The 12,778-nt window shown below is 40.3% G+C and overlaps 1 protein-coding gene across 1 annotated transcript in view; it reads right to left on the reverse strand.

Annotated features, from left to right (window-relative positions):
• NHSL1 (NHS like 1) overlaps nt 1-12,778 on the reverse strand; it is a 182,130-nt gene that overhangs the window by 15,472 nt on the left and 153,880 nt on the right. The window contains 2 exon segments of the mRNA XM_055810616.1: nt 4,016-4,147; nt 9,043-9,235. Of these exon segments, the coding sequence (XP_055666591.1) occupies nt 4,016-4,147; nt 9,043-9,235 (325 nt within the window).

Genomic DNA, 12,778 nt, shown 5'->3' on the forward strand with positions numbered 1-12,778 from the left:
TTCATCTGAAGAGCTGGAATGTGTGAAGGAAGCTGAAGAGAACCTACAGCCAAGAAATGAGCAAGTCCTGTGACAGGTTCTCCCAGAAAAGCTGCTCACCTCTACCAAATTTGTTTGGGAATCATCTTCTTGCCTGAGGGGACCATACCGATTTACATATAGGGTACCATCTGAAGAAAACAGCTAGAGGCCATGGATAATGGCAACACAAAGCAGAGAAACTGAGAGCACAGAAACTGGAAAAAAACCATCATCTCAAAGTTTCCTGCCCTTTCTGCAGTTTTGATCCAACACTGACTCCATTAAATGTATATATATTTATGTTCTGAAAGACAATTAAGGCAAGTCAGAAGTATGCAAAACTAATTTTTTCACTGCTGTGTTTGGCAGAGAGAAGAATGCTTTGCCTTCTCCTCTTACTTTGGCGTCACTCTGCTAAATAGTACTGAGAGGGTCCTGCTGTTAAAAAATAACTATCCAGAAAATAACTGCATCTCTAAACTGGTAGGCATCTCATACTCTTACTCTGTCTCAGAATCCCATCTATCAGATCACATTTTATTTACAGAGCATTTTTTATGCAGAAGTCTATGCAGAGAGACTGGTTGCTGGAAGACATCTGTGAAAACACAGCAGTATTACAACGCTCAAAAGTAGGAATGTTTAAAGATACTTTAAGCACATGCCTCATGGGTGCAGTTCATGATTCCTTTCAATACATTTGACTAAATTCTACAAGGGCACCACTGCTGCTGAGCTCGGGCCAGCAATCAGCACAGGCTTCCTCTTCTGTTTGGTCTTTTTTGTTCTAAAGGAGCCAAAGCAGCTGGGGGAGAATCCCAGCAGCTTGGCCTGGCAGAAGCTCTTCCAGGCTCTCTCGCAAGAAATGAAAATAGTTCAAGCCTGGTTGAAGCTTTGAGGTTCTCTCAAGTTTCTGCTTCCTTCTGAAGGATAAACAAGAGGTAACAAGAATCTGCTCTGTGTGTTGGTTATTTAGCCTGCGCATAGCAACTTTGGTGTACCAAGGGATTTTAATTTTTGTGTAAATATTATAGCCATTTGCAGCAATGCTGTAGGGGAGAAACAAAGAGATTTATTCAGCTGAAACCACAGGGAGAATGTCAATAGGCACAGTGCAATTGCTTGACTTGGAGTTTAGTCCGGATCCTTGTTCTGATCAAATGAACTGTGGAATGTTTTAAAACAACGTTGTTTGTTTTGGGACAGTGTAAGAGAAACAGGGAACGGATGGCTATAGAAGTATTTGGGGAGTGACATGGGAGAAAAGGCAGAAAGAGCACTGAACAAGGATGGGGGAGTCTTAATTTTTCCCAGCCTTGCCAGCAACCTGGTGGGTAACTCTGGCTAAGTCACTTCACTGCAGCATGCCTGGTTTCCCCATCTATGAGATGAAGACACTGATAACTGTTCTCTTTTCAAGCATACTTAGTTTCTAGTGATGGAAAGCAATATTCTAACAGGACGGATACTGCCATCAGAGAGTTTTCCTGGCATACATTTTGCCGTCTGGATGACATACAACCACCACATGCATGAAGCTTCTTTAGATAACTTCCGTCATAGGGCAGATGGCTGAAGCCCTATGTGCCTGCCGGTTATGGGCCAGGGAACTGTCCAGAGAGAGCCCCTACAGTGAGATACCATCAGCCCTGAAATTTCTGCAACTTAAAACAGGAGCCGAGGAAAACCATCAAGCAGTGTAACATGAAATGTGCTCAGCACAGAGACGAAAGACCAAAATCAAGACCATAAAACCTGTCACCCTTAGCAAACAAAGTGGCGAAAGTGAGAAACTTCTTTTAAGATATTAATTGAAGAATTCTTTTTAAGAGAGATGCCAAATGCATTCTCAGTTTATTCCACCAGGTAAACTACAGCCGATCTTTTAAATCATTAAACATCTGTCTGAAGTAGTCACAAACATAACCTCAAAGTTTTGGAAACACTGCTGGCAGGAAGCATTCTTTGCACATCCACCCAAGTACTGTTGGCACCCATTTCAAAATCCATGTGCCCGAAGAAGCGCCGAGAACTCCAGCAAGTGACACAGTAGTGTGGGACAACATATTCTGCTTTGCTCTGTTTTTCTCCACTATCTGGCGTTGAGGTAGGTCCTACATGTGCCAAAGATAACCTCTGTTGAAAACTAGGACCTTGGTACGTATGTCATTTTCAGAATAACATGCTAGGTTCAAGACCACTGTAACAACCCTAAAAATGAACAGTTTAAGTGATTTTCTGTATCAGTTTTTCATTTAAGTTAATTTAAATTCGTTAACAAGCGTTTTTAAGGAGCACAAGTAATTTCATCTCAGCTCTAGACAGAGAGAAAAGTGATTTAGTTTAAAATGGAAGAAGGGAATGCACAAAGTATCCCCCTTGAACAGATGAGAGAGGATGAAGGTTATCTCTGCTATTTCTCTAACCAGCTGCAAACATGGAATCTGAGGGATTAGCCTTAGAGAGACCTAAAAAAGGAGAAGGGAATAATTCAATATTAAGTTCTATGTAGCTTTGTTTCCAGCTTTGATCTTTGTTTGCTTAGAACAAATGTACTTTCAAGGCTGATAAATGTGTTGTTCTCTCTCAGGAAATAATAAATTAAAATTCTGATCTCCAGGAGGACTCCAGGTCTGGAAAGTGTCTCCTGCCAGGTGGCAAGGCCCACTGTGGACAGCGAAGAGGGAGAAAGGGAACCCACACTATGAGGGGTTCCCTACGGCAGGCATCCATCCCACAAGAAGAAACAGACAAAGAGAGCTTTGGAGAAATCTCAGAGCCACAGTCTGAAATAAAATTGTTAGGTGAGATTCAGAAGTAACGAAATGTAAAACTGCCTAACTTTAGCTGTCCTAACAGGGTTAGGGAAATTGAATGTTCTTTCTTGTGGCAGAGGATTCCCATGGCAGGGCACTGTTTCATTACAGATGCTGAAGGAGCACAGTTCCACTCACAATCTGTTCTTCCTATACTTGCTTGTTTCTTGGCTTTCTATATGCCTGACCCTCTAGCTCATTTCAAACCCATCCAGAGAAGTTACCTATTTTTGCTTCTGTTTCTGAAAAATCTAGACAAAGAACCAAGAATTGAAAATATAATTTAAAAGAAGACGCAAAAACCAAGGTAGTAAAACTTTCTGAAATTATCAATATATGAGATGATTCCACATGTAAAGCACCTAAAATTGTGTTCTGCAAGACTATTTTAAAAGACTTTCTCCCTCTACTGCAGAAAAAGGGGGAGGGGGAGCATAACTTTATCTATGAAGCTATCATTTGGGAAAAACTGAAACATCTTTTTAAAAAGTAAGAATGATCAGATTTAAATCAGAGAGTTCTGCAAAAAGTGTCTGAAATGTCTGCCAAAATTCAGACTGCTTCATCAGCTTTGAGTATCACATGTGCTACTAACTGTGAACGAGGACAGCCTAAGGTAGTGTAAACGTGACCAAGCAGGCATTTTTCCTTTGGAATAAATGCAATAGCTAATAAGCCCATGTAAATTATGTCCAATCAAATAACACTGATACTTCAAGGGCCACCAATTACGATCTAAACTGAACCGAAAAATGTACAGGTTTTTCACTGTTGATGCAACTCTTGGCAAATTCAGGAAGGCATCCATGAACCAATTTACTCCACTGAGTAATTACTTGCAAGCCAAAATGCCTGCTCACTTCAGTTTTGCTTCAGTGAACATTCTGGGGGAGTAGACCAAATCTCCAGGAAAGCAATAGAGAGCAGAAACCTTATATCCCTGCAGATTTCCAGTACACCATTTTCCAAATACCCGGTTCCCTTCAACAGAGGGAAGTCAACAGATAAAAGGTCCTAATTTCCTGATGCACAAGGTGGCAAGGAGGCACACATGTATTTGGAACTGTAACAGGCTATCAGACTGTATTGGTTTCATGAGCACTGGTAATGTTATTAGTTGAGTAATGATAAGTGGTGACAATGAACAGTGGGTGGAATACAGTTCTGATGAGCCATACCTAGCTCCTTTTGTATGTTGTCAGGGATTCCTGTAATAGTCTTTCTCCTTTTGACTTTCTTCGGCCGTCTTACCACCGTGTCTGTGTAAATTAGAGACCGCCGAATGCTGGCTTGGCGGTCGAAATTCTCCCCTAATACATGGTAGAACAAGCAAAGCAACATTACTTTCAAGCACGCTGACATCATGCATTTTCTTCCACTAGTTTTATTGTAGAAATGGAAAAAAAGGCATTAATAAATGATGTTAGCTTGGTCCTACAATGAATGTTTACACTGAAGGAAGATACAGCATGGTGTCACAGTAAGGCTTTAGACACACATATCGATTACACAGCACTGCAGGTTTTAAAAGGAATTTTGACTTCCTGAGCCCATTTCAGATCTGGTGAGGGCAGCTCTAATTCCACAAGTGAACAGAATCCTTGCTTTAATTTGGTCTTTGTGGGTTTTTTGTGTGGTTTTGTTGTTTTATTTTAAAGTACTGAGCTTCAGAAAAAGCAAATCTGCTCATGAAAATGAAAGATCACAACGGTTTATGCAGGAACAGACATTGCTATTGGCAACAGCTATTATGTCTTTACACAGCTCCATCATTAAATCACATGAGACACCTCTTTTTCATTCCAAGTTGCTCTGAACCTGTCAAGTGTACCACATTTCTGGTGGTGATCTTTTAACATGAATACAAATAAGTACCACAGAGCATGCAGAGATCAAACTGATCTTGCGGTCTCATAAATATTTCAGAGTGGAAGCTGCTTAAAATTGAAACTTTATAAATGATTATAAAAATATACAATGACAAAAGCTGAAAAAAATGTGTAAGTGCACGTTGCCAGACAAAGCCTTATGATGACCATGTGCTGTATCATAATGGGACCCAGAAGCACCACTATCATTAGGTAGCTTTTCTTTAGGAATTCACTTTTGTTTAGAGGCTTAGAACTTGGCCATTTTACTAGTAGCAAGATGAAACTTGCCTTGTAGATTATGAGTTGTGCTAATTCTCTGTTACTTCTAAAAATCTAACAGCTACCCCCATATCTCACATGTAAGTTCCCCTTTTAGAAGTCAAAGCATTTTAAAGCACTGCTAAATGTCATTTAGATGACCCATTTAAAACCTAAAAAAACGGCTATACACGTTTTTTTGTCTTTTACGCTTTTTTGAAAATTCATGACCAAATTATTTGCCTCTAAAAAGTGATTAATGCACATTAACTAATATGTCATAAATATTATCCATGGCTGACTGCACATCAGTGTGATGTGTGTCGTGTAAATAGCATAGAAAACCTCATTACCTCTATAACAGTTAAAGATACAGTCATATATCGAAGTACAGCATGTAGACTTGTGAAAATGCAAGGAAAAAACACAGCAGTTTCATTCACCATATTGTAAATATAAAGACTCTGACTCTGTTTGACTGGAGCCTTGGGCTCCCATGAGCTGCACTTAGTGCTAAGCAGAATCCTTGCAGCTACAAAGAAGCGCCAGTTTTATCCAAGTTTTGGACTGACTGAAGTCAGGGCAGACCAAGGGAGGAGAAAGCCCATGGGATCTATAAAATTTAGAACTATCGATCCCACTGGCTTAGTAGAAGCCCTGAAATACTGAGACAGACTATCCACTGGCTGGGACATTACCACTACTAGGACATTAGGACCCTTATGGGGTCAGAGGGTCAGGACCACTAGGTAATCCTGCCATGCAGCATAATAATTCCAGCCACATCATAACAAATCTAAAGAATTTGAAGGAGAAAGTTTTCATCTCTGAACATATCTTTATCCATTCAAAGGCCAACAATTATGCCTGAGACAGTGAGTTGCAAGGAAATTAAAATACAGCTTTGAATGCCCTGGAATAAAATATAAATGGTAAGCAGAGAGTGCAAACAAGGAGAGAGTCTTTTACATGAAGCCTCAGACAGCACAAACAGGATGACCATGGGGAAATATTACTGTGTCAGCTGATCCACAGTAACTTCTTCCCCTGAACTACCCAAGAGCTAACTCCACTGTAATCCATATTCAATAGCTTTTTCAAAGCCACTGTGCAAATTTGTAGAATTTCGAAGTAGCAGCTTCAATAAATTCCAAGCAAAATCAGAATGTCTCAGTCTTTTTTCCATTCTTCATTGTCTTTTTTTTTTCTTTTGAAAATACAGATGTTAATGTTAAATACATTTTGCAGACTTAAGGATACTTCTGCCTTCTGTAACAGGTTTGTAACAAATTATCTAGGCATTCCTTATATAGTTTAGTCAAGCTTTCCCTCATGCAGTTTACTCAGTTTCCTTGGATTCACCGAAAATATTTAAGTATGTGCTTAAATCTCACTGAAGTCAGTCAAGCCAGACTCAAGCAAATGCTTAAATGTTTTGCAGGGTCCTGCCAGGTGCTGATCACCTCCACCATCACCAGATTCCTCCATCTGGAAAGAAAGTTAGTTCCAGAAAACCCATGAGAGCAGACACCATTATACATCTTTTAATGCCCAGGGTATGTAAAAGCAAAGACTGGCCACCACTGGAAATTCAGCCCAACCCCTTCCAGGCCAGAAAAAGCTCAGCCCAGGCACTCCCAAAGACTGTAACTGCTTCCAAATCTGGATGTCTAGTCAGCAGCCTGTCAGCCTAATGCAATGCCCCTGTACCTTCAGGCTATCCAACAGATTTTCACTACTACTGTATTAGTTGCAATCTGTTTACCAAAGAGCCCTGAAAGCTGAACTTGTGGAGCATTTATTGCACAGCCACACGAGAGGCCATTGTGGCAGAATCATTTACTAATGCACTGATGAAAACGCTGTCAATTGCCAGCAGCCTCTTCAGAGGTTAAACTTTTATTTCATGCCAGGAGTAATAAAGTGGAAGTTTTTTGACCTCTCTTCTGGGAGAGTGAGAAAAAGAGCAAGTGAAGGAAAAAGCCAAATAAAAACAAAACAGGCAATGGTTTGTTCCATGGCACGTTGAACAAACAGCGCAGAATTTTTGGTTGTTTTTTTCCTGTCTCATGAAGTAACATAAGGAACTTCACAAAATAAAATTACTTGGCGTGTGGGAGGGCAGAGGAAGGGAGCAGATTGTGACTTTTTAAAGAAGAACAAGGACAGCAGCTTTTTTTGTGTGTTGTGTGTGGCTCATAGTCTGTTACTCTCACTTGCCTTGTTTCATGGTAGAACTATAATTATTCCAAGGGAACGGAAACGGTGGATCCCAGACCAGTCCACACACTGCAACAGCAGTCTTCCTCTACTGCCCTCCCTTTTATGTCTTCCAATTACCACGTTTAAAGGGAATTGACATGCTCAACAGCACACTCCAGAAAGGTGAGGTGTAATATGCACATGCACTATTTTATCAGAAAAGTTGAGAACTGCTGAGTTTGCTGAGTGCAAACCAAACAATTCTGGGGACACAAGGTTTGCTACACCAGTTGAATTAAGCTGGTTTAAGTCACAAATGTAATTTATCCAAACACAGTAACGTTCCCTATGACACAGAATTAAATCTACGAGGTTTATTTTATCTCTTTTACCTCATTTTTCTTTCCATCTGTTTACTTCTCCCATAAATTTTAAGTATGCAGGGTCATTAAATCGAACAGCAGATTACTCCTTCTGTAAATATACCCTGTTCTGCTGTCACAGTATCTAAGCGCTGCTCAAGCATATTGATTATGTCAGATCACCTGCTGTTCCCATAACTCAGCCTTCTGCACCTGTATCCTGCATTCCCTACATAATGCCAACTGGCTTAGTAACATTTTACCATTGCATTTATTCTCCTTCTACTAATTTTCCAGAGGTGGAGTGTTCATAACTTTCCATTGTCTTCATGCTATTTATTTCAAGTATTTGCTGCTGTTTATTCAAGGAAAGGTTTCTTGTTGATTACTCAGAGCTCTCTGGTGTTTGTCACAGAAGTACTGCTCCTATACTACTTAAATATTTAAATACTGTTAAATAATACTATTTAAAAGACTAGTTTATAAAAAATATAGGTGAAAAAATTAGTAGTCACACAGGGAAAGATAACACCCAATTTACTTTCAAAACAAAACCAAACATTGCAAGCTACTGATTCTAAGAGGAAGCATGGAGTCAGAGTGTGCCATATGGCATTTGAAATAAATCAAGTATTAAATATCGTCCTGCTTTTGGCAGGCAAACGATCAGTTGTTTGAATTAACTAATAATAGACAATCTTGACACTGTGCAGAAAAAGAGGGATTATTGAATTGACATAACTCAGTCTTTCACAGAAATTCTATTTACACACAACAAAGTATCTATTCAGCATTAGGCTTTAACATAATTTAACTTCCATGGAGCAAGAGTTCTACAACTGTAAAACCAAAGAGGATTTTCAAAAATGAAGAGTTAATACACGGTTCATAACAAGAAAATGTGGACTATGTTCACATCAGCGGAGTATCTTACCAAGAGCCTTGATCAAAGACGGAGGTAGCCCCATTAACTTCTGCTGTTCTTACCTTACTCCCCTTGCTGCTGATAAACCTAAGCTAAACCTCTTGTTGCTGATAAAAATAAGAGCCTAAAGGTTTTTTCCTTGAATTTTGTAACATTTAGTCTTTGGAATACAGAAGTCCCTGATAACTTTCTTTACATAAAATTCCTAGGGAAAAAAAAAATCCTGAAATATAGTTAGCATTGCATAAATCATTATTTTCCATTACATTATCCTCAGTGCAGTCTACAGCAAAACCACTGCTATTTATCAATCCTCTTGTATTTCATGAATATCTAGTGCCATGTCAAGCCCATGTTGTATAGACCATCTTCATTAATGATAACTTTAAGGGATTTTGAGGTTTTCTCGTAAGGTTCAGAGATAAAAGCTATTAAACACAAAACGCTTTTCACAAAGATTTGCAAGAAGGAATTTAAAATTCATGCAGAAAATATACAAGTGTCAAAATACTATCCAGCTTTATGGATCTTCTTTATCCCTTCCCACCCTCCTCAGTGTAATGCAATTACTGAAATTAAAAGCCTACCAGTCACATTAATAGGAACCACATCCGTTTGGACTGCTTGTGCTTGTTGTCGCATTTTCTCTTCAGGCGTGGGCAGTGGGAGTGATTTAGTCCAGTTGGTTTGGGTGTTGATATCTGATAACTCATTTGAAACTGGAGTTTTAGGCCTTTTGATGGTAATAAGCTTTTCTTCTTCTGGGGAAGAGACGGGACACTATAAACAGAAATACACAAACAACGTAAGTTTACTACCAGGAAAAAAAAGGTAGGACTATGGTATTACTAAGGTATTGCTGCTGTAGTCAGCATGACAGCTTGTGGAGCAAAATACACCCTCACAAATATGACACTCTGACCTATGAAAAGAGTGATTAGAAAAAACCACACAAGCAAACAACCCACAAGAAAACACCTGGGTTGTATTCATCCAAGAATCAGATCAGTCTAAGGAATATATATACAACAGTGAGTGAGAAAAGAGTGGTCACGAGCACAGCAAAGCACAGTGACTAAGTATCTTACACTGACATCGCCCCTGCCATGATTAACCCCTCTCACTGCACCTGTTTGCCTTTCCCTCTGCTCTCCCCACCTAGTGCCCTATTGGGAAGATGAGATTTGAGCACTGCTTTGCTCCAGCTGTACAGGTTGTAAGGATGCATAAGGTCTCAGTGAGAAGCCTGTTATGAAGAGACAGATTTGGGGAGAGCTCAGTAGAAGAACCAGCCAATGCACTCTACCAAATCCTCAGCTACAGGTCAGTGAGGTAGCAAAAATAACTGCTTTGGCCTTGGAAGAACTCATGCCACAGTCAAGGGGTTCGTTTTGCCAATTTTTCAGGGGTGAAACAGTTAACAATATTAGTAACTGCAGAATGGTCATTTTAAGTCATTCTTTATCAAGGTGGGAGATTTCACCTCCATCATGGGTGTTTCACTTAAACAAAAAAAAACCAAAACAAAAAACAACCAACCAATGGAAAAACTTTCTGCACCAGAAAAAGAAGTTGCAATAGCTTGTGCAAATCCTTCTACCACAGAAAGTTATGTCAAAAAAGCCACTTCCGTTTAGGGAGCAAATCTGTTTTCATTACAAGGTCCATGCTGGCATGCCAGTAATGGCAAAGCAAGCCATAACGTAGCTTTTTACTGATAGTCCGTGGCAAATGCTCAGGACAGGAAAGTTCAGGGCATGTGCAAGACATCACTGGGGCTTCCAGCAGGTGGTCACAAGCTCCAAGCAAACCCAAAAGTAGCCTTCTCTCCTCCCCACTCTACCCAGCATGGCACCCCAGGGAATCCCAGAAGCAGGAGAGGAAGACCAGGGACAAAACCCAAACTTCTGCCTCCTTCTGGCCCCAGGCAAACAAAAAAGACAAGAAAACCATGGAAGAGGAGTTGTGTAGCAGCTGCAGCACTAGCTGAGATCTCTCTGCAACCTCCCAACTCCTCTGCTTCAGGGGTGTTTGCTTTGGGACCTCCCTCTCTAGCACCAGACCAAAGTCACAGCCCTCTACCCCTTTTCTTTATTCCCTTTGGAGAGCAAAATACTACCCTACATAGGGCTGTCAGTACTGGATCACTGCCTCCCCCAGCAGTTACTCCCTCACTGCCATACACAGGCATGGGAAGAAACATCACAGCTATTTGTAACAGATGGGGTTTTTTATTGTCATGGGGTTTCAGTCTATGCGATCTGTTTTCTCTTGAAGCCGAGTGCTATACAAAAGACATGCCCAGACACTGTGCCGCAACCACTGTTTATCATTTCAGATTTTAATTTTATTCCTGTTACCATGAGGAGTTCCCGCTGTTTATAAATAAATAACCATTTATTTATTCTATTATGCTTTGACTCTACACCCTGTAGGACAAGGCCCAACGTTTTATTAAATAAAAAAATCAAAATAAAAGCAACTTCCAGGCAAAAAGTAGAAGAATAGAAAAGTAAAATCTCTTCAGATAACAACAAAAAAACATTTCAGACAATGAAATTACTACTAATGTCATCCTGCAGTTTGGAACCACATTTTGAAATGTGGGAGCTTTTCTTTCAGGAAATAATCCATTTCCTTAAGTCTTGCACTTCTTCACTAGAGGCTGTGGGAGGGATAGCTGCTGCTCTGTAGGACACGGCACAGCCCTCTGAAAGCCCCACCAATTCGCTCAATACAAGCTGCTTGGATGATGCCAGTATTTTTGCAGGCCTGCACCGTTTATAAAAGGCTCTGAAACCATTTCTATAAAAATATAATGTAAATACTTATCTTTTTATGAGTGTGTGTACATACACTGTTTATACATATATACAGCATGGGCACACATATTTCTATGTACTTAGACACAAACACAAGGACTTTCCCACCTCAGATCACTCAAATTCATAAAAACCTTCGTTAACTTAAGCAATTTGGGACAGAAATGCTGCTGCAGAAAGGAAAGATGCCTCCAGGCCATGCTTCCCCCCCAGCTAGGTTTAAAAACAGCTGCAGGACAGAAAGGGTTTGTAAGGAAGGTGGCACGGGTGGGTGACACTGGGTGGGTGGCAGTGTCACGGCAGGCATATGTGCATTCACTTAAAGGAGTAACCAGGGGCTGAGTCAAAGAAGTATCTACAAAAAGCTTTTCTCTGCTTGAATCAGGGCACCGCGGGAGACACCTCAAGCCTGGTTTTACAGTTTGTGTGGGGTGAGGGTGAGCTCCGGTGACTCTCAGATACTCTGCTTGGTTGATACAGTCAGCATCAATATCTGTCACATTCAGACTATACTGCAGTGCCAGGTCTCAGCTGTCATACAGCAGTCACCAGGGGCTACTCCAATATGTCAGGTGGCAGAGATACTGATTACAAAGCCACCCTTCCTTTTCAAGGAAATTACTCAAACCAAGCAGAACACTTTTTCCGTTCCAGTATATGAGTAGATAGAAGAACTGAAGCATCTACTACAAGCGAATCCTAATTTCCCCAAAAAATGCAGAGCAACAATCACAAGTTTTGCAGAATTAAAAAGTTGAGAAAATTGGGGTAGATGGAAGAAAACAGACAGAAATGAATCAGCCCTGTCAGCATATAATGAATGAAAAGCAACCGAAACCCCAATCGTGCAGTTGAGTTCAAAGCACTGTGTCAGTAAGAATGATTTTCTGCCATAGGACAGTGGTGTGTACTTCTACAAAATAATTCAGCAGAAGGGTTCCAGGCTGTTTTGGGGTATAGGAATATTTCACCTGTAGGTACACTTTCAGTGGTTCCTGAAGAAACATGACTGTCTCTACTTACATTTTTTCTTCCAAAGTACTCACAATGGTAGTGGTTCTAGGGTTTTTTTGATGTGAAGATACTTTTAGTGAGCGTGACAAAGCTGTACACAGCTTTATTGCACACAAAGGAAAACAGCAGCTCATCTTTCAGTTTTCTTCACACAAATTGTTTACCTTTATCATCAGGATGAAAACAGGGTTTTACATATTTTTAGCAAACATTACCACATTTACAACACAGAAGCTTGCTGGAAGATGCAGTGATTTGCTGCTGCATTACAGGACTGTCTTCTCAAGCAAGGTCTGTTACATCAGAAATAGAACTGGACTAGGCAGCATTCTCAGATTAGGTATCTGCTTAGTGAAGCTGATCATAAACACTATGTTCATAGTAGAATAGAAAGCACTTGCCCCGTTTTTAAAGCATCTCTGATTCGTAACAACTTTATTGCTAGACTTTAACGGCCACATTTCTGTGCAATGGGATGCTACACTCA

The sequence above is a fragment of the Falco peregrinus genome, chromosome 7 (assembly GCF_023634155.1).
Source record: "Falco peregrinus isolate bFalPer1 chromosome 7, bFalPer1.pri, whole genome shotgun sequence".
Lineage (NCBI taxonomy): Eukaryota > Metazoa > Chordata > Aves > Falconiformes > Falconidae > Falco > Falco peregrinus.